Raw genomic sequence first — 20921 nt, forward strand, 5'->3', positions numbered from 1 at the left:
TCGCGCGCCGTTGCACATGGCGGAGGAGACCCGCGAAACGGAGCGCATGGGCGAGCCGGACGAGCCGGGCGAGGAGCGGCAGCGGCTGGGTGTCTCGTGCACCCGGGGTCCTGGGGAGATGCGCGCGGTGGTGCTGAGCGCCTTCGGGGGTCTCGGCAAAGTGCGCGTGAGCAGCAGGAGAGCGGTGCCCGTGCCGCGCCAAGGGGAGGTGAAGATCCGAGTTAAAGCATGGTAAATTCTTCCTCTTACCCAGGCCAGGGAATGGACTTGCAGAACTTTATGCAGGAAAGCTTTACTCTGCTCATGCGTGCGTCCCACAGTGAGTTATCGGTTTTAGTGAAGCGAGGTGATTTTTTTCATTTCCCAACCTGATACATACAGTTCCTTCTTCTAAAATCCATTGTTTTACATTAAATATACTGAAAAATAACATGATATTAAGGTACTAAACCGTTTAACCTCATCTTAAATGTCTTTTAGAAGCTAGACCTTACTCATGGCTAATAATTTAGCAGAATGTGCGCATTGATAAGCAATGATTTAGTCCGGGTGCTGCGGTGGCGCAGCGGGTTTGGCCTGTGCTTGCTCTGAAAGGTTGGTCTGGGGTTCGAGTCCCGCTTGGGGTGCCTTATGACAGACTGTCGTCCCGTTCTGGGTGTGTCCCCTCCAGCCTTGCGCTCTCTGTTGCTGGGTTAGGCTTTGGCTCACCGACAGTTAGGTAATTAAGTTTACAGCATCTTTATACAACTGTATACATTATTATATCAATGCAGGTTGAGGACCTCAATCAAGCAAAAGTGAGATCACTAACCACCACACCCCCTGCTGGCTCAGAGCTTTACAGAAACTCTATTTATAGTATTCATTTATAACTACATGTATTTATACTAGAGGGGGCGCGGTGGCGCAGTGGGTTGGACCGCAGTCCTGCTTTCCGGTGGGTCTGGGGTTCAAGTCCCGCTTGGGGTGCCTTGTGACGGACTGGCGTCCCGTCCTGGGTGTGTCCCCTCCCTCTCTCCAGCCTTACGCCCTGTGTTGCCGGGTAGGCTCCGGTTCCCCGTGACCCTGTATGGGACAAGCGGTTCTGAAAATGTGTGTGTGTGTGTATTTATACTATACTGCAAGACAGCAGATGGGGTAAAATTTTGAATCACACTGCATTTTGTGGCACTCAGATTTTTCAAACAGCTGTGAGATTTTCCTTGAAGGGTCCGGAAAGCAGGATCAGAGTGGTCAGCTCCTTAACGCGAACCTGGAGCTTTGTGAGATTCACTCTCATGCTGGAGCCTCAGAGCTGTGGTCACATACATACTAAATGGCTATTAAATTAAACCTGGCAGGCAAAAGAAACATTTTGGTGGAGATGCTTATCCTGCACAAGACATTTGAGACTGAAATTGCTGTGCTGTTTCAAGACTGAGCCCCTGTTAATTTATCCTCAGAGACACTTATCTGAGATTGATCTTCATTTACATTTATTTATTTAGCAGACGCTTTTCTCCAAAGTGACTTCCAATGAACTCTGTAGTCTTATCAACCCACACACCTTATTCACCGAGGTGACTTACACTGCTAGATACACTACTTACACTGGGTCGCTTGTCCATCTTCATTTGTTTTAGACTGAGAAGGTTCAAATATCTCGGTAAGAGAGTGCCATACGACACCAATTTATACAGCTCATTTTTCTATTGCCCCCTGCACACACACACATTCTCCTGATACTGCCTTTTGATCAATGTTAAATAAAACTTTGAGGCTTCAGGGATTCGAAGAAGAAGTCCTATGTGGTAAATGTCAAGATAATTTCATGTTTTCTTTTGCAGCGGTTTGAACTTTTTAGATCTCATGGTAAGGCAAGGAAATATTGACAATCCACCAAAAACGCCACTTGTCCCTGGGTTTGAATGTTCTGGAATAGTGGAGGCGATGGGGCCTGACACAACCGGATTTGAGGTGAGTGACAGGAAGCCAGTATTTTTCTTAGCGTTACAATGTCACTTTAATGGCTCTGAAGTGATCAGACACAGAAAACTATTCTATTTCCATGCTTGCTTGTAAACTGTAACAGTGAACATTTCCACACTTTATGTTTCTCAGTGTTTTAGCTGAACATTTTTCATCAACAGAATCAGCTGTGGCTTTATCACTGGAAAACACGAGATTTAGAGAAATATTCTCACATTGTTGCTTCCAAATAACTCTTGGGACTCACCCCAAAACGTGACTCTGCTGTCACTTTCGGAGAGTCAGTCCCACTCGAGTGTAATTTCTTGTTTCAGATCGGCGAGCGCGTGATGGCCTTTGTGAATTACGGTGCCTGGGCTGAGGTCGTGTGCGCCCCTCTGGACTTCGTCTATCCCGTCCCGGATGCCATGACTTTCCCTGAGGCGGCTGCCTTTCTCGTGAGCTTCGTGGCTGCCTACATGATGCTCTTTGAGATTGCCAACGTGCAGGAAGGGATGACGGTGTTAGTGCACTCTGCAGGGGGCGCCGTGGTATGTTGCACCATTGTCATTTTTCATCCTAGTAATAATCCAGTAAATTGGCCTGTACTTTTAGTGCAGTCAGGAACAAAGATCATGAGCACTAAAAAGTGATGACTGGTGCATCTTCATGTTGCTGTGAATGATCACAGGGCTCGTAGACTCTGCGGAGGTTACAGAAAGGTGCTTCTCTTTCCAGAAATTTCATTAGGAGCAATTTGCCCGGAGGTGATGGGATGGAACACACACACACACACACATTTTCGGAACCGCTTCTCCCATACGGGGTCACGGGGAACCAGAGCCTACCCGGCAACACTGGGCGTAAGGCCGGAGGGGGAGGGGACACACCCAGGACGGGACGCCAGTCCGTCGCAAGGCACCCCAAGCGGGACTCGAACCCCAGACCCACTAGAGAGCAGGACCCGGTCCAACCCACTGCACCACCATGCCCCCTATGGGATGGAACACACCTCATAATTGTAGCTGATCGCCATAACTGAATATTATAAAGATCCACAGCCTTCTCTGGATGCCGCAGCTCGCTGTTTCACAGAGGCTCTCCTGGGAATGTCAGTGAGCTTTGCCGCTCTCTGAAGGCAACACTTAATTCTCTGAATGCTTTGGTGTAACTCAGTAGTAAAATTTCAGCTGTTAAATCTAAACGCGAGTTTTAATCATTGTTTACATTGCTTAGAATTAAATTACATTGATAGTGTGAGAGCTGCAGCTGTTATTTTATTACAGGACTGGGTGAGGAGCTTTAATGTACACATTAGCTTTATTCCATAAATGTTAAAGTTAAGGAGGAAAGCTCATGTTGTAAATTACAAAACCAATAATAATAATAAAAGTTTTCTAATATTATATAACATTCTATAGCATTATTAACCTTAATAGTAAAACAGTATGTGTGTAAACTTTAACAGAAGCCTGACTGCTAATACTGTTGTTGGATTGTGGGTCACACTGATAAATTAACTTTAAATTTGTATTTACATGAGTTCACAGATAAGGCAAAAATCTTAATATGCGAAGTATAGGTTTTACGTCTTAGTCTTTTTTGACAAAAATAATGGCTGTATACGTACAGAAGGCTAAAAAATCACTTAACATCAGTTTTACATTGATTGCTGAGATGATGGTTTATCTCAGCAGGATGAGGCTTAAGCTGTGATTAACTGTAACTGAAGCATCTCTTCTTTCAGTGGAATGTGTTGTGGTTCCTGTGATCACCAAGGGAACATGACTGCTCCTGTTTCTTCATGAAGAGCAGGTGCTCGAGGGCAGCACTCTGAGAATGTGGGCTGAAAATGGATCTTGTGTGTTCTCATCAGATGGTATTGATGACCCAAACACCTTGCTGTCTGCTCATGTTGGCAGTGGTTTGTGTGTCTTTTTAAAGGGACAAGCCGTCGCTCAGCTCTGTTCCTCGGTGCCCCGTGTCACCGTTTTCGGAACCGCTTCACCCTCCAAGCACGAAGCCATCAAAGACTCCGTGACTTTCCTTTTTGACAGGAACACTGACTACGTACAAGAGATTAAAAAGTAGGAACTGTTTAATACTTATTTTAGAAGAATTTAAATGTGCCAGGACTCTGAGATTTGTCAGTTGTTTATAGCTGTGTTTGTACAATGCATTATAAGCTGTAAACCTGTTTCCTAAGCTTTGTTTAAGTTACTGGATAATCTACAAAGTACATTTTACTGTTCAGGAGCGTGGAAGACTGCATCATAATGGTGCATGAAGACTCTTTTGTTAAATGAAGGGGCAGCTGTAATGTGTTGACCTTCTGTGACTCTGGTCTCCATGGTAGCACAGGGCTCTGTGCGAAAGACACCTGTGCTGCTCTGGAAAGTCACTTGTGCTAATAACACATCAACACGTGTGGTGTCTGTGTGACCTTCAGATGGATGTTTTGCGCACCGCTAACAATGACCCGGTTGCCCTGAATCTTACATTTATTTATTTAGCAGATGTTTTTCTCCGAAGGGCCTTCCAATGAACTCTGTGTGGTGTTATCTGCCCACATACCTTATTCACCGCAGTGACTTACGCTGCTAGATACACCACTTACACTGGGTCACTCATCCGTACATCAGTGGAACACACACACTCTGTCACTCACACACTATGGGTGAACCTGAACAGCATGTCTTTGGACTATGGGAGGAAACCAGAGCACCCTGAGGAAACCCACACAGACACAGGGAGAACATGCAAACTCCACACAGACTGAGCAGGGTTTGAACCTCTCGGGTGCTGTGAGACAGCAGCATTACACGCTGTGCCACCCTCTTGTTCGCTGAATGTCCTTCAGGCTATCAGTGTTCATGAGAAGGAATATCTAGCGTTTTTTTTTATCACGCAGTTCACAGGTGCTTGTAAGATCACGGCTTTGAGCAGTCAGCAACTCCTGGTGCAGGTTATTTTGGAAAATATTAGCAATAAATGCCATCTTAATGCAAGCTTACACTTAGAAGGTAGGAAATGATAGAGTAAAAAGAAATGAGCTATGATATAAAAAGAAATGTGCAAACTAAAGGTTGATGTTATCCTGCTCTGGTTCTAAAAGAGACAAAGAAATGGGTGTGTTTACTTATTACTTCTCACTGATAGACGGTACAATTTGTGAATTACATTCAAACTGTGAGATATGCCCACTTGGGTTAGAAAAATTACATTTTCTGTTATGAGGCATTGCTTCATATTTATGAGATCCTAATTTGCACTTAGACACTAATGCCATCATATGTTTGTCTTCTCACTTACAGTCTGGCTTGTGCTGCATCAAGTTCCCATTTTTCACTGGCCCTTATTTCTTTTTTTGCTCTTACAGTCTCAATAATCACTGCCCCTATTTGGACTGTCCACACCATGTCAACATGTGTGAATCATTTGCATCGTTTTTATTGTTTTAATCCTTTTTTCACTGTTTTCACTGACTTATTTTGTCTGGTCTGTTCTGTTTTTTTGGCATTAAAGACTGATTTAATACAGAAACACTGAGTATCAAATGTTTGTATGTTTTGTTTGAACACTGAGCACTGAGACAGCCATAACATATTACATAATCAATAATGAGTAATCAGTGAAGGGAAACTGCCTTGTTGGTTCATGATAAGCAACTGTCTCCTTTTTAATGGGATTTTCTGATATTTTATCTTAAATGGGTGTAAATTTTGGGGCTCAGAAATGCTTAATAACATTTACATTTAAAACCAATGGTAATTACATCTTCAGCCTACGAGAATACACTTTAAAAGCGTTTTTTCTAGAAAGCATTGGCTTCATAAGGCCATGAAAGACTGTATTTGGGCTGAAAGGATGTGAAACGTGGAGGAAAGACCAAAAGGCATTTTGTCAGAGTTAAGACAAGCGAATTAGGAGCACAGGGCTCTCTCAGACTGGGCTCGGCATTTTAGGACTGAAATGGTCTGGAGCGAGCGCTGTGTGTTCATTGTGTGTTCGTTGTGTGTTCAGATTAGCCGGTGGCCCGGATAGGAAGTGCGCTTTGAGTAAATCCCAAACCGTCAGATGCACAATACTTTGCATGATAATCCCAGGTTCACGGTGGTTGGATATGAGGTGATTCGTGCAGCACGAAGCCGCTCTTAATATGTGCACTGTGTCAATACACTGCATTTTACACTTCTAACAAGTCTGAACTGTCTGAAATAGATGCAGGACAATCATACTTTCGCTTGTGGCCTTGCATTCCTCCCAGGATCGAGTCGGTCCCATTTCTGCATGCTGGAAGCACTAGTCTTAGGACTGTTTGTTGGCACCAGACTCAAAACACAATTCTCATTCCTTTTCCTGAGCAGATCTAATAAGTTACTTTGTCTTCTGAACACGGTCAATGTCTATTAATTTGTAACCGAGATCCTTTACAGTATCTGTGCTTTATTTAGCACCAGCTGAAGCACATTTAAGAAGAAAAAAAATCTGACTGCCAGAGGGGAAGTTGTAACAATTTAAATAGATTTTTGAAATAATGAAATGTGGATGTGCTCTGGGAGAACCCCTTATCTTCACTGTTAGTCCCTTAGCTGTTGAATGCTCCCAGAAACCTTCTTATATATTTTTCCAAGAAAAAAATGACTTGTTTTGTCTCATTACGTTATGGACAGATAGGAATTAATAGGTGAACCAGCGTGTAATATGAACAAGAACAAAAAATATAATTGTTCTCATTTTACCATATGTTTCTGACTTCAGATCTGAGGCTCCCAGCTGCTCAAAACTTGGTTTAATTGTTTATTTAAAAATCGACCAGATGGTCTCTATATTAAGGATTAGGTACGTTTAGGACTGAAGGCACTTTGGAAAAAACAAGATGCTGAAAACTGAAGCTCAAGGCTGAGTCACACTCAGTGCAGATGGATCTGCTTTGAAATGTGAAAGAAAATATAATTTAATATCATTTTTAATACTTGTGTCTTCTATTTGATTCACCAAAAGGTGGTAGCTGGTGAAACTTTAGAAGTTCTGTGGACCAGTTATTTTTAAGATAGATCTTAGTTATGTAATTTGTAGGAAGCAAATAGATTTAATCAGCAGTGTGTAAACATCCATCCATCCATCCATCCGTCCATCCATCCATCTATCCATTAACAGTAAATGCTGTTCCAGAGTTAGAGGCAGGATGTACCCTGGATGAGATGCCAGTCCATCACAAGGCAAACACACACACTCAAACAAAGGACAATTTAGAGTGACCAGTTCACTTGAAAACACATGATGTTTAACTGTAGGCGCAATCCAGAGCACCTGAAGGGAACCCATGTGGACCCAGGGAGAATGTGCAAGCTCCACACAAACTTGAGAGTGATTCGAACCCATAGCCCAGAAACCAGGAGCTTGCACAGTGATACCCCCAAAACAAGTTTAGAAGTGCAGAAGCTTTCTCCAGTTGTGTCAGGACATTGTGAAGAGATGATGTTACACTACTTGCACTGTGCCAACAGTACATTCTGGGGGTGTTTGCATTTATTCATTTAGCTGACACTTTTCTCCAAAGCAACTTATGACACTAATCAACTGTTTACCTATTTATAGAGCTGGGTAATTTCACTATAACAATTTAGGATAAGCACCTTGCTGGGATTCAAACCTGCAACATTTGAGCTCAAAGGTAGCAGCTCTAATCACTACACTGCAAGCTGCCTCTTGTGTTTAAAGCTCTTCTGCATCTTGCAGGATCTCCCCAGAAGGCGTGGATGTTGTCCTGGACTGCTTGTGTGGAGAGGACACAGGGAAAGGCCTGGCCTTACTGAAGCCCTTGGGAACCTACATCCTCTATGGTGTGTAGGAGAGGATGTTCTCCACAGCGTAGACTATGGTTTCTCAGCACGTTACACCAGTACTGAGCCCCAGATGTTTGTTCAGTGCGCCACTGATGCTGTGACACCAACCTCATGAGAACTTCATAACGTGAAGCCAGTCTTTTGAGTTGAACAACATAAAATATCAGTCATGAACATATTATATTTTGCAGTTTGAGAAATACAATAATTCCTTGACACAATGATTATTTGCAGTGTGACTGTTAGAATATTATGAAAATTTTAACATTTGAATGTTTTATTCTATTAGAATAATAGAATATTTGCAGTGTAACTATTAGAATATTATTAGAATAAACTGTACTGAAAATTTTCTTGTAAATCTTATGGTCTTATAATAAATTAGTTATAAAACATAACAAATCTTATACTGTCATCTAAGGACGTAGTGGATCTACAGTTGTCGGTTCTTTGTGCTAATGGTCTATTATTTACAAATATGTTTTTTATTCCAGGTTTTCCTCCATTGCCCATTACCCGAAACAGTAAATTTAACAGGAATTAATAGTAAATCTGTGGTGTACCTGCATGTTTGTTCTTTATCTCCTAGCTAGTTTGGAAGTCACTGTCCTGATTAAATTTAATCACGTCGGAATGTCAGTGAACTATGAAGCTGCTACTGAATTTGTTGTGGTTTTGTTGCATGGCATTTATTTATATTTGCTATTAACAGACAGCAAATCCCCTAGTCATTGTTCACTCTCCTGAAAATAAGCAAGTATGAACAAATGTCAGGGACTGCTCTGCATACCAAGTATAAGAAGATTAACTATGTGCTTCACCCAAGGTATTCTGCTTAAAGTAGATGAAACTGTTACGGTCGTGGGCGAGATGACACAGGTTTATTCCACTTATTGCAGATCTGGCCTTCCTTTGACTGTAAAATGAGTGCAGTTCCCTCCAGGTTTCGGCGACATATGATATTTAATTGGAAAAGGCTTCTGGCCGCTGTCAGGTGTGCCTCTGCACTTGCAGTGGGACCTAATGAAGTAATAATAAATAGCATTTTTAAATTAAAGTTGGAAAAAGTTGTGCAGGTTGCTGCTCGCAGTGGCCTTCAGGAGAACTCCGCTGTCACTTAACCAAACTGAGCGAGGTGGCCTTGAATCCGTCCGTGTCTTGTGCTTCCAGGCTCGGCGAACATGGTGACAGGGGAAACAAGAAGCTTCTTCAGCCTCGCTAAATCCGTGAGTAACGCTAAAGATGTGATGGAAGGTGGAAAAACTCATTGGCTGCTGTTTGCTGAACTTCAGACCGTTTGTTTGAAACTGGGATATTAAGAATGCGGTGAGAAACTAGAGCATTTAACACAGAGGAAAACATTACATGAATTCATTTAGCTGATGTATTTCTCCAAATCAGCTTATAATATTAATATAACTACAATGATTTAGCCCTTTATAGTTTTGCTGGAGCAATTTAGAGTGAGTACCTTGTTCAAGGGTACTACAGCTAGAGGTGGGATTGGAACCCACAACCTCTGAGTCCAATGGCAGCAGCAGCTCTAACTACTACCAGCTATTACCAGCTGTTCCTAACACCTTCCTTCTCTTTTGTATTGCTAGTACCTTTATGTGTAACACCTTGTGAATAATTGTCTCATTTGTAATTCGAGCTACCTTTTGACAAATGATTAGCAATTAGGTGCCAGAATTTATCTGAAAGCACAAATTTAGCCTCATAAAATGACAGCCTTTACCCGTTCCTTGATTCCCAGTGGTGGCAGGTGGAGAAGGTGAACCCCATGAAGCTGTACGAGGAGAATAAAATTATAGCTGGATTCTCGCTGCTGAACCTGCTGTTCAGACAAGGGCGGGCCGACCGGGTTCAATCCGTGGTCCGGAAGCTCCTTTCTCTCTACAGAGAAAAGAAGATCAGGCCTGTGGTGGACTCACTGTGGGCTTTGGAAGAGGTACGTGTCCTCGTGGCATCCGACAGCATACGGGGTGTGCCTATATATTCTTAGTACGGTGGATCGGAGGGCCCTATGCGTTGTCAGTCAAATGTATGCATGATTCACAAATGCCAGAATTTCTAGAAACTTCAGGAAAGAGCTTTACAGTTTATTTCATGTGCGCTCTGTGTAACGGCCATGTGCCCGCGACTACCATGTCATTCCTAAAGAATTTCTGGAGCTTGAACATCATTCGGGTTCGCTGCTCTACAAGTAACTTTTTCCTCACGTTGCGCATTACATTTCCAGAATCGCTTCTTGAGTGTTGAATCGTGGTGCGGAAAGAGGACGGAACAAATGGCGTGTTCATAGCAGGCTCGTGGTTAAAAAACTAAAACGGGTGCAAAAAGTGTAAGTATCGCTGCAAAGGTTTTTGTTTAGGTCACGTGCGTGTTCCTTCAAGTGCAGCATGTCATTCGGGTCTTTTTTTATGTTCCACGAACCACTCTGCTGAAGTGCGTATTGTGTGGTTTTAAATCCAGGAATGGGCTTTAAAGAGCGATTCCGCGGTTGTCGTATTGTTAAATAGGCCAGCGCACTGGCAGCGTTGCAGACGGTGAGCGTGTCCAAGAGAGGGTGGAATGCTGGAGATGCCCACAGGGACAGCAGATGGCCCAATGCGAGAACAGTGTGAAAAGTCACCGCGCAACCTGCATATGAAGTTCCCCACCGACATGCCGATGGGACATCGAATGGGCTTGTTCCTGAACGCCGCTGTGCGTGCCACAGGCACTGTGCCCACCACATCAGGGGAAATAGGTGGTTTAAATTTTGTGTGGAGGTGCTGTCAGCTGCCAGGCAAAGACGTCGTCAATTGCGGGGAAGATCTTTCACCGTGACACAGAAACGACCGTACAAATCAGGGCTCTGCTCTTTCTTGTGCTCTGGTAGTCAAACTGTTTGTTAAGCCTTGTCTCAGAATTATGTGAACAAGGTCAAACTGATCTGGAGCCTTCAGCTTGGCTTCCCAGTGTTGCCATGGGAACAAGAGACCCATCTTAACAAATATTCCACAGCCTGGTGAGCGCAGAATGGCTATGCATTACGCTGGTAGTAAGTCAGACGTGTTCTTCTGGTTGAGCTTTGTAGCAGGACTTGTTTCATATTTCTTAGGAGCAGGGTTGAAGCTGTGTGGTGGTGCAGTGGGTTTGACCTGTGCCTGGTCTGCGGTGGGTCTGGGATTCAAGTCCTGTTCTGGGTACCTTGTGATGGACTGGTGTCCCATCCTGGGTGTGTCCCCTCTCCCACCAGCCTTGTGCCCTATGCTGCTGGTTTAGGCTCCCGCTTAGGACAAGTAGTTTCACTCCATGTGTTTATGCATCTCACCAGTGTCCTGTAATGATTTAGTGGCTGGACTTACTGGATTTTGACTCTTACTCATGAACCCGTTTACAAGATAACTTTCCTAACCAGTTCAGTGTTTTTGTCAAAGTCACTGTAACATTTCCATCAAGAACGGAATGATAAGCAATCACTCTATGAACAGCTGCAATGTGAGCACCGGTTATGATTTCCATTGAAGAACAAGCTGGCAATTTACTGCAGACGAATATGCTCTTTTACGGGTTTCTAATGAGGACAGAGTGCTGAAAGGAGAGAATCCTGCTGAAAGCGCTGCTTCTTTTGTAGCACAGGATTACCTGGACAGGAGAGTGACATGGAGCCAGAAATATCTAATTTGACCAGGGTGTCTCGTACGCTGTTAACTGCTTTTAACAATGTCTGTCAGTCATTTTCACCCATTTTTCCCACTGTGACTGAATGTGCAGCTATTACATTAGTGCAGAAGTGTGCTGATGCTTCCATCTCTTTATCCTGTTCTCAAAGTAGGGGACAGTAAGACACGAGGAATAATGGAGGAGGGACACAACTATTAAAAGATCAACAATTTATTCTGGTTGCGTCAATTATTAAATCTACAGTTTTCAATAAACAGATGTCAAAATTTAATCTATTCTGACTATGGGCAGCAGGGTTTTTCCTATACATTTACAAATTACAGTAGTCATTAAAGACATACAGTGTATCGTAATGTTTTCAAGAACACCTTTGTTTACTATTGGATATGGACCTGCAGACTGTTTTTATTGTTTTCATTATATACACACACACACTGACTGAAACCAGGAGGGGACACACCCAGGACAGGACACCCGTCCATCAAAAGGAACCCCAAGCAGGACTTGAACCCCAGACCCACGGGAGAGCAGGACCTGGTCAAACCAGCTGTGCCACCGCACCCCCCTTATTTTCATTATAACTGATTATAATTTTATGTGAACGATAAACATAAATAGAAAAAAGAAGGCAAAGGCTGTTACACACACGTCAATGATCTGTGTTCATTTATATGATACAGATATGGTTGTACATTACTTTCTGCAATATATTGACAGTTTCCTGAAAAACACTTGGCAATAATCCTGCGCAGGCAGCACTGCCCTACAGCAAAGACCGGTGCAGAATAGCGCTCTGCTGTGAGCCCGCGCACCATAATTAGGCCTGCTGTTGCTGTCGGGACCTAACGTGGCGCCTTGCAGTTAAACTCCAGCCGCGCGCTGGACGGTGTCCAGGGGAAGCAGATGGACCAGCCGGGCGAGGGAAGTACGGCTAATAGGGTCTCAGGAATACCGGGTCAGGCCTCGTCACCCCTGCGTTAAGCCGAAGCCCTGACTCGCATCCCGTCCACACAGGAGCGTGAGACCCGCCGGGAACGCACCGGCGGGCAGCTCCATGCAGGGACGCGCACAAAAAAGCTGCCCTTTTTTGGATGAAAATGACTTAAAGTTGAGCTACAAGTCAATTTTTTTGTCAGTAAGATCAGACTTGGCAGCACGATGAACACGTCAGAAAGGATTGTAATACTGAGCGGCGATGCTGTGAACACCAGATAGCTTCATATGTTACATTTCCTCTTCAGGTCAGTCAATCCTAGGCTGCTTTTGATGAGCAGGATTATCACTTTTATTTTGCTCATGCATTTGTGCTTCGCCATGGGTCAGCTGAGGACTCCGAAGGCGAGGAGGGAAAGGGAAAGGTCAGCTGCTCAGTCATCAACATCAGGATGATGCATATGGACGACCTGCTAGGACTGTTGCACGTGGGACAGTTGTTTACGTGAGCAGGACATCACCATGGGACACGGGGGGGGTCTTTTTGCATCTTTCTGAGGATTTTTTTGCACCGATTTCAACTGTTGCTTGTGCTAAGCGGCGCAGGCTGCAGGAATCTCCTGACACGAAGGAAGAGAGATTTGAACTTGCGACTTGGGGACGCGAGCGATTGTTTATTGATTACATGTCGCAAACAATTGTTGCAAAAGAATCAGAAAATATATTAATATTTCTTGTTTAATCCTCTTTTTCTTACAGAAGAGCCCACTTTTAAGTTATGGAATATAGGCTGATTACTGTTACTTGGCGAGGACATTGTTATGCTCCACACCTGAAGTTCCCCCTGTAAATATGTAAATGACCAACAGAAAAATTTACATTTGATCCGAAAGTCAACTGAAAGGAATTCTGAAATGTCTGGGTCCCTTTCTGGACCTTCTTAGATAGTGCTGTGAGATCACTTGGCTCTCATCTAAACAATTTGTTAACAATTAGTATACACATGTTGCGCAATACAAGATAAACGTGATGATTTATGTGTCTGATGGGAACTGAGTTCCGTGCAGGACGGCAGCAGCTGGAAAACTGCAGCGTTTAACACTCTTTCCTTTTGTTTCGAACTAGATTTGTTTCCAGCGTTAACTGTTGTCCTGACAGACGGTAGCTTTAATTTTCCGCTTGCAGTTGCTTTCCCATGTATTTGCAGATGCTGGTGTCACCTGTGTCCTTCTCAGTAAATTGAAGGCAGCATCATGTGGTGTGCTTGACCCAGAATGAATGAATAAATGAAGAAATAAACAACAGCAACAATAATAATGAGACCTAGGTGAAGAAAGCTTTGACAGGCATTAGACATGTGCAGTTCTGTTCTGGAGTGTCTGAAAAGGGTATGAGATGTTATGTAATTTCCTGTCTGTCTCTCATATTCACATATTCAATATCACATATGCAACTGAATGTGAGAATGAGGCTGGTGGCACTGCACAAAGCCCAGTCAATTTCTTTGTGTTAATTTCTGTGCATAATTTAATTACAATTTTTTTTTTTTTTTTTTTTTGTGTCACACCAGGTGAAATAGCTCACTGGAAACAGTGACACTTTTGTGTCCATTTCAGGCACATCTGCTGCCACCTGCTGGTCACCATGAGCAACTTTCCTTGTTTCACAGTGACCAAGAACTGAAACACCCCAGTGATCAATTTAAAAAGTTATCAAAAGATTTCCTACAATCTATAGACCCGAATAAATTTAATACACTGTTTTTGCAGTTTCTGCATCATTGATCTGTTCAGTTCTCTTAGCCGTTTGCGTAGCCCAAACTTAAAAGACTTTGAAAATTCAGAGTCTCTGCTGATGGGTCAGTTCTTGGCTCTCGTGTTCTCGTACACCTCGGTGTACAGAATAAATGACAAGTGATTCTAAGATGCATGTCTTCTGCAGGTAAAAGAAGCCATGCAGAGAATCCACGACAGAGGCAACATAGGGAAGCTCATCTTGGATGTAGAAAAGTCTCCCACTCCACTGGTAGGTAAATAAACTTAAAATAACTTGATTCTCATAATAAAAGCTTTATATTTGTGGAAATTCTTTCAGCTGCAAAAACCCATATACATTCTTGCATTTTTGTCAGATTTTGACAAAATTTAATAAAAAATAATATACAACTTCAATGTCACTTGTGTCTGGGACAGCTGGTAGTATAGTGGTTAGAGCTACTCCTTTTGGTACCAAAGGTCGCAGGTTTGACTCTCACCTCCAGCTGTAGTGCCTATGAGCAAAGCCCTAAAATTGCTCCCGTAAAAAAACAGCTGTATAAATGGGTAAACAATTGTAAGTAGATTCAGTAGAATTGGAGAAAAGCATTGAGTAAATGTAAACTGGAGGTTTGTGCCTTATAATTTATTTAGGTTCCACCCATCATTAATATCTTAGTGTAATAATTCAGTTTCTTCTAACTTAGATTTTACCTCTACTTTCAGTACCCTGTTTTAATCCCAAGATATTACTGCTGCATCCTAATGTCGGATTAGTAATGATCCATTTTCAGTGTAGGATGAAAAAAGTTATCAGCCGAATGATAGAAAATGTGGCGACTGATCAGCCACAAAATGGATTCAAATATGCATTTTTAATGTAGATGAAGCGGTAGTGTGTGGACACACTCATGTCTTGGGCTCCAGTGTCAGATGAGCCTGTTCTCACTCCAGATGGCCAACGACAGCACAGAAACGAGCGAGGCGGGCGAGGATGAGGATGAGGACGAGCAGGACATCGACAGTGACAGCAAGGAGCGAGTGCCATTCATACAGTGAAGGCAGCCTGGATCTGTCAGCGAGGTTTCCCAGCATGCACCTTGCAGAGCCTGAACGTATGCTGTTTTGTGCGTGAATGTGTTGGTACCTGTGTGATGTTTGTCTGCATGTCCGTTCGGCCAAGAAAAACAAGATCAGGAAGTGCCATAGCTAGTGCATGACTGAGGCTGTTTCTTTCTGGCCTGTTTGTGACTGAAGTTTCTTTCTAGTTCAAAGGTTCATCGATATTTACACTATGATATGATTACGCTATGAGTTAACATTACCCAGTTTTCTTCAGATTTAGCGCCGGTTAAATGAATGAGTTAGGTAAGGATGGATTCACAGATTGTCTTTCCTAGGCCGTTAACCCTGCGCGGGAGAGACTGGGTCTTAGGCGAGCAGCATGTGTGTTTGCATCACAAAGAAGCTGCCAAAATCACTGCTCTTCATTCGAGTTTCATTAATGCGCAGGAACGACGATCTCAAGGCGATTCCCTGCAGTGCTTCTTCTCTTTAACATGAAAGGTTCTTCATTTCCAGGAGGAACCAAAGCTTTTTGCCCTGCACTCTGTACATGAAACTATGGGCAGGAGAAGGTGTGTGGGGACTGGTAGATACCACTGTCCCTGCTCAATGCTCATACAACAAAGTAGAACAATATTCCGGGAGAACGGTACTCCTTAGCACCACAGTGAAGTTTGTTTCTATGTACGGTGTGTTTCTGACATTAAAGGGTATTTTAACTTCATAAACCTCTGATTTCAAATCAAATTCTCCTTGATTTATTTTGAAAAAAGTTTGGATTTATGTTTATCCACAAGCTTCTGAGTGTTTTGTAATGCTAGAGTGTAGTGAATTATTGCTTTATGAATCAGCGTTGGTTCAGTGCTCTACTGTTGGTCTCCAGTCTGTCTGTGTTTTGACCTTTTGCCGTGGAAAGAAACACAAGTTTTTATAGAAATAATAGAAGTAAAACTGCTGCGATAACAAATTCTTTACTTAAACTTTAAAAGGAAGAACGCCAAGCTCGCCATCTTCTTGTTTCAAGGTTAAAAACCAGTCATATAGGGTGCACTGATTGGAGATGTTGTGGAAAAAATACAGAAGGAAATATAAAGCTGTCTGCACATAAAATTTTATATTGCCTTCTTTGGAGTATATTTGTTGCTTTCTCCTATTCGTGGCTATAACTAGAATCTGTAATGTGGGTCATGTACCCTATTTTCTGACTGTTTAATGTCAGTTGCTGGAAGTTATCCCAAACAGCCTGGAGTACAGACAGAGCAGCAGAAACACTAGGGCAGATGGGCTCAGCGGTATAATATACAACGTATTATGTGTAACTAATAAAACCATAAACATTTTCCTATAATCAAAGTAATCACCTAACTGCCTCCATAAATCTCAGCCTGTTTTTTAATATCCTGCAAATGTATGCTCTAGTTTTCTTGCTTGTTTGGCATAATGAAGATGCAAAGTGCCACTGCCTGTTTGTTAATTATAAGCAGGGAAGGAAAAGGACAGAAGAGCAAAGAATTTATTGAAGCAATGAGTGCAGCTGTCACATCTTCAAATGCAAAGAATGGAACACTGCTGTGCGACCTATTATTTAACATATAATAGTGAAACACGTACAATTGTGTCCTGTAATAAACGGAGGTTCCTGCCCTCCTCTTTGCACTGAAAGCTCACGCTCTGGAACATTTCTACGCATTGCTCTTTGGATTGTTGGCCTGTTCACCATCCACAGCGGTCGCTAAAACTACACCGGAAACCTCTTGTGTGTTATGTCCACTTTGCTGCTTCCTCTAAATATGCCTTCGATACAAATAAACAATGCAGTGCAATAAATCTATCAAACGCATCTATAAAATCAGGCATGTTTTGACTAGTACATCTGGCACAAACATAATGCAGCTTCTATTACAGATAAACACTTTAATAGCTTATGCTTTATTTACATTTTTCTGATGTTTTTTTCTTTAAAGCAACTGGTAAGGTTACAATTATTTACCCATTTATAGGGCTGGATAATTCTAAGGTAAGTACCTTGCTTCAGAGTACTACAGCCAGAGGGGGGAAATCAAACCTGTAACCTTTGGATCCGAAGGCAATAGCTCTATCCCCTACAGCACCAACTGACCCCGCTATGGGGGCAAACACAGTCTGGTGATGTAAGAGAACTGTTGGGTCTTGGCTAACAAACACCCATTTGCTCCCGGCTTTTACTGAGCTGTAAATTAATTGTGTGTGATGATCACGGACCATGTAATGAACTCCACAAGCAAATACACTCAGCTGTAAAGTCTCTATTTAGGAAGAAACAAAGGGAGGCCCTGGTACATGCATGTTACCATTGTGTGTATGCTGCACACTCACTCCACATTCTCACACACATCTGCATGCTAACCTAATTATAGCTTAAGGTGATTGCTGTTAAGATTCTTCTCTATATATAATTTTGCTATAGTTCCCAGATGTTGACCATGCTGCTCTGGATTGGAGTTTAACTGGAGATGGTCTGACACATCTTAAAATCACATTCCGCTAGACTTTCTTCTCAAGCCTCCTACTTGCTGAATACCTAAAACCGAAAAAGACGAGGTCACCTAGGTGGGCAGGTAACATGACCGTGTGTCACGAAATCACACTGTTTGGGGATGATGCTGATTCAGTAGATCTTCCCGGTTGTTTTGCTTTCATTCTGAGGTTCATCTCCCACCGATTGCTGCTTCTGCAGACAAAGACAACCTGAAGCGTCCCCGGTACTGGGAGGCGCCCCTCAGAGGCTGTACGGACCAGGCAGCTGGTTACGCTCCATCCTCAATCATTCTACTGATCACCTCCGACAGGCAACGCGACAAGCTCCGATTCTCCGAGGAAACTCTCAAACACGCTGCCTATGAATTATGTGTGAATTAAGATCTTTGCAGTAAAACTGCTGAGGTTCCTCTAAAAGGGAAATGTAAATGTTACTATAACGGAAACATAAAAGGCAATGTATGAGATGTTATTAATTTTCAAATAAATTAAAGTGCCGTAATCTGACAGCCGCACTGTAACATTAAATCTTGGTCAGGTAAGGAACTGGTCTGTAGGGTGAGCAATGACTTCAGCTTGAGGGGTAGTTATGAAATGATTGTTGTATTGCTACAATAAGGCTGCTGAGTTAAAGGAGCTCAACTCAATCAGAGCTTTGAAAGGTCAGCCTTGGCCATCTCTATGCATGACTTATTAGTTCTCGGATCTCAGCAAAGACACCCGCTGCCAGCAGCGTTCTGTTCAGTATTGGCCTTGGCCCATGGCTGTGCTGTTTTACTGTATTGACAGGCACCAAGAGAGGTTTTGTGTGCTGTGAAACCTGCAGTTTTGAGCCTCAGCAGGTGTTTGCATCATCTGAGACATGTGGGCATGACAAGTGAACATTTTATGTTCCATGTCTCGTGCTTCTTTCATCCATGGTTTTATAATGGGGTTCTCTAAGTATGTGTCTGTCCTTGACAACAATCCCACACAGAAATTATTGGATTGTGTTTCAGTAAGTGTATACACTCAATCAAACATGCTGTCTGAAGCCGCTTGTCCTGAGTGGGGTCACAGCGAGTCGGAGTCCAACCCAGTGGCACAGGGTGTGAGGGGACACATCCAGGCGCCACCACCACGCCCCCTTGTTTACACACTGCAGAATTCATTTTTGTGATTGTGCCAGCAAAGTAAATTTAAACATACATTACTGCCATGTTTAAATCTATCCATGTAGCTGGTAGCGTTGTTGCAGCTGCTGCCTTTGGTTCCTAAAGTTGCAGGTTTAAATCCCACTTCCCGCTGTAGTACCTTTGAGGTGCTTATCCTAAACTGGCCAAGTGAAATGACCCAGCTATAGAAATAATTGCAAGTAACTGAACATTGTAAGTGGCTTTGGAGAAAAGCATCAGCTGAATGAATAAATACAAAAGTAAGAGCTGTACGAACCAAGGCGCGCAATAAAGGGGCAGTTGCACGTACCACTTGTTACCAGCAGAGGCCGCCAAAACACGACTGAAAGGCAGCGCTCCTACATTATGTGCACGTGGTGCTGCGGGACAAAGTGGAGAAAAAGTTTGACTTCCCTAATGCAACTTTGCAAGGCAGCTTCCAAAAATTAAAAATGAAAACGAAAGGGTACCACTCGCAATTAAAAATATATATGATAAAGCATTACTAAATACTAATACCTACCTCATATACCTTACTAAATACTATATACCTACATTATAATACCTGGAGCAGCAGGCCTCCTTCTAACAGCTCAGTTTCTCTTTTGGCAAGAATTCACTGCCCACACAAACGGTTCAAAGGTAACAAATCAGGTCAAGAGAGCACAGTTGGTAATAAAACATAGTTACTGCAGAAAGTAAGGGTTTACTGAGTAGAACCGGGATACCTGGTAGCATAATGTTCAGAGTTTTTGCCTTTGGAGCCAAAGGTCAGAGGTTGAAATCCTCCCTTGAGTGAAGTACCCACCCTAAGTTACTCCAGTAAAATTGCTCAGATATATAAATAGCTTAATGTTGTGAAACACTTTGGACAAAAGCGTTAGGTAAATTAAGAAATGCAACACGTGAGTCTGAACAGTATTTTGATGTTTAAAACCGTTGTATTCCCATTTGAGCACCAGTTCATACTCCCATTTCAGCACATCGTAACAAAGATAAATCCGCTCATTAGATTTATCTGAGCTGGAGAGAGATCGATGTCTGCACTGGCAAACGTGAAAGATAAAATATTGTTTAGCAATACATTCTGACATCAGAATATCAAAATATTCTGATAAAATCACCAGCGCCAGTGAGAGGGACACAATATGTTGCACCATAAAGCTGAAATAAAACCTTTTAAGAATCAAATAATGGGTCGTTTATGTTTAGAAGAAGCAGGACAAACAGTTTTTAGCTTTGAAAAATGCTGTTGTACTTTGGAAGCCTGGGTGAGAGGTTCTTAGTTGCTTGTTTAAACTTCATGTAAATGTTTGGATATATCCAAATAACTCCGAACTTTTACGACCTTGACAAAGCCGAGAAAATACATTTGAAGTAAAAAAACACAAAACATAACTCTGAATCAAAGTGATAAACAAAATTTCGAGAGGATCCTCATCCCAACCGACCAAGCTGAATTCTTCCCTTAATTCTCGTAAACATTTTATTCGCAGTTAGACTAACATATCTGTGCCGCAATGTGGGGTGTTTAAACTTCAGCTGTATTGATATCTGACTTGTCCGCAGATACCTCAGCGGTGATTCAATTATCCTGTGTCAGTGTTACGTTAACGTTTGTGGCGTTTTGAAAGGACCTTAATGAAAGCGTTCTTTGAATGTGCCGAACCGGTATTTGTTGCCTTCGGCCGCATGGAGCCGCTTCGCAGTTTATTTCTGTACGACCGGTCCGATGATTCCTATCCAGACTCGCACGGTCAGTCCAACGGTGCCTACCTGTTTGCAGGAGACAAACTTCAGCAGTGACTCCCATGCAGACGGTGCCCTGTGATGACCCCATCATCACAGAGCTGTCACAGAGTCCCACTGCTTCGACACCATGGTGTTTCAGTCACCTCCGCTCCGCTGGCTGCCCTTTGCTCTCGTGCCTCCTCATGCTAGTTAAACATTAAAACGTTGACGAAAGAAGCAAACACACCTCAGATTAACGCAGTTTTCACACCTTGGTGAAGAGACACCCGTGACTGTTT

At 42.8% G+C, this 20921-nt stretch overlaps 1 protein-coding gene across 1 annotated transcript; it reads left to right on the forward strand.

The window, feature by feature from the left end:
* Positions 1-118: 118 nt before the first annotated feature.
* On the forward strand, positions 119-15877 carry LOC108926209 (synaptic vesicle membrane protein VAT-1 homolog-like). The gene is made up of 9 exons (XM_018738794.2): positions 119-231; positions 1827-1956; positions 2283-2498; positions 3892-4034; positions 7690-7793; positions 8967-9022; positions 9553-9747; positions 14343-14426; positions 15110-15877. The coding sequence occupies exons 1-9, from the start codon at positions 119-121 to the stop codon at positions 15212-15214; spliced, it is 1146 nt and encodes a 381-aa protein (XP_018594310.1). The 3' UTR covers positions 15215-15877.
* Positions 15878-20921: the final 5044 nt, after the last annotated feature.

Source organism: Scleropages formosus, chromosome 7 (genome assembly GCF_900964775.1).
Source record: "Scleropages formosus chromosome 7, fSclFor1.1, whole genome shotgun sequence".
Lineage (NCBI taxonomy): Eukaryota > Metazoa > Chordata > Actinopteri > Osteoglossiformes > Osteoglossidae > Scleropages > Scleropages formosus.

Coding starts and splice junctions, on each gene's coding strand:
- LOC108926209 (XM_018738794.2), top strand. CDS start 119: ATGCGCGCGGTGGTGCTGAGCGCCTTCGGGGGTCTCGGCAAAGTGCGC. Junction 9,023..9,552: donor TCTTCAGCCTCGCTAAATCC/GTGAGTAACGCT, acceptor CTTGATTCCCAG/TGGTGGCAGGTGGAGAAGGT. Junction 14,427..15,109: donor AAAAGTCTCCCACTCCACTG/GTAGGTAAATAA, acceptor TTCTCACTCCAG/ATGGCCAACGACAGCACAGA.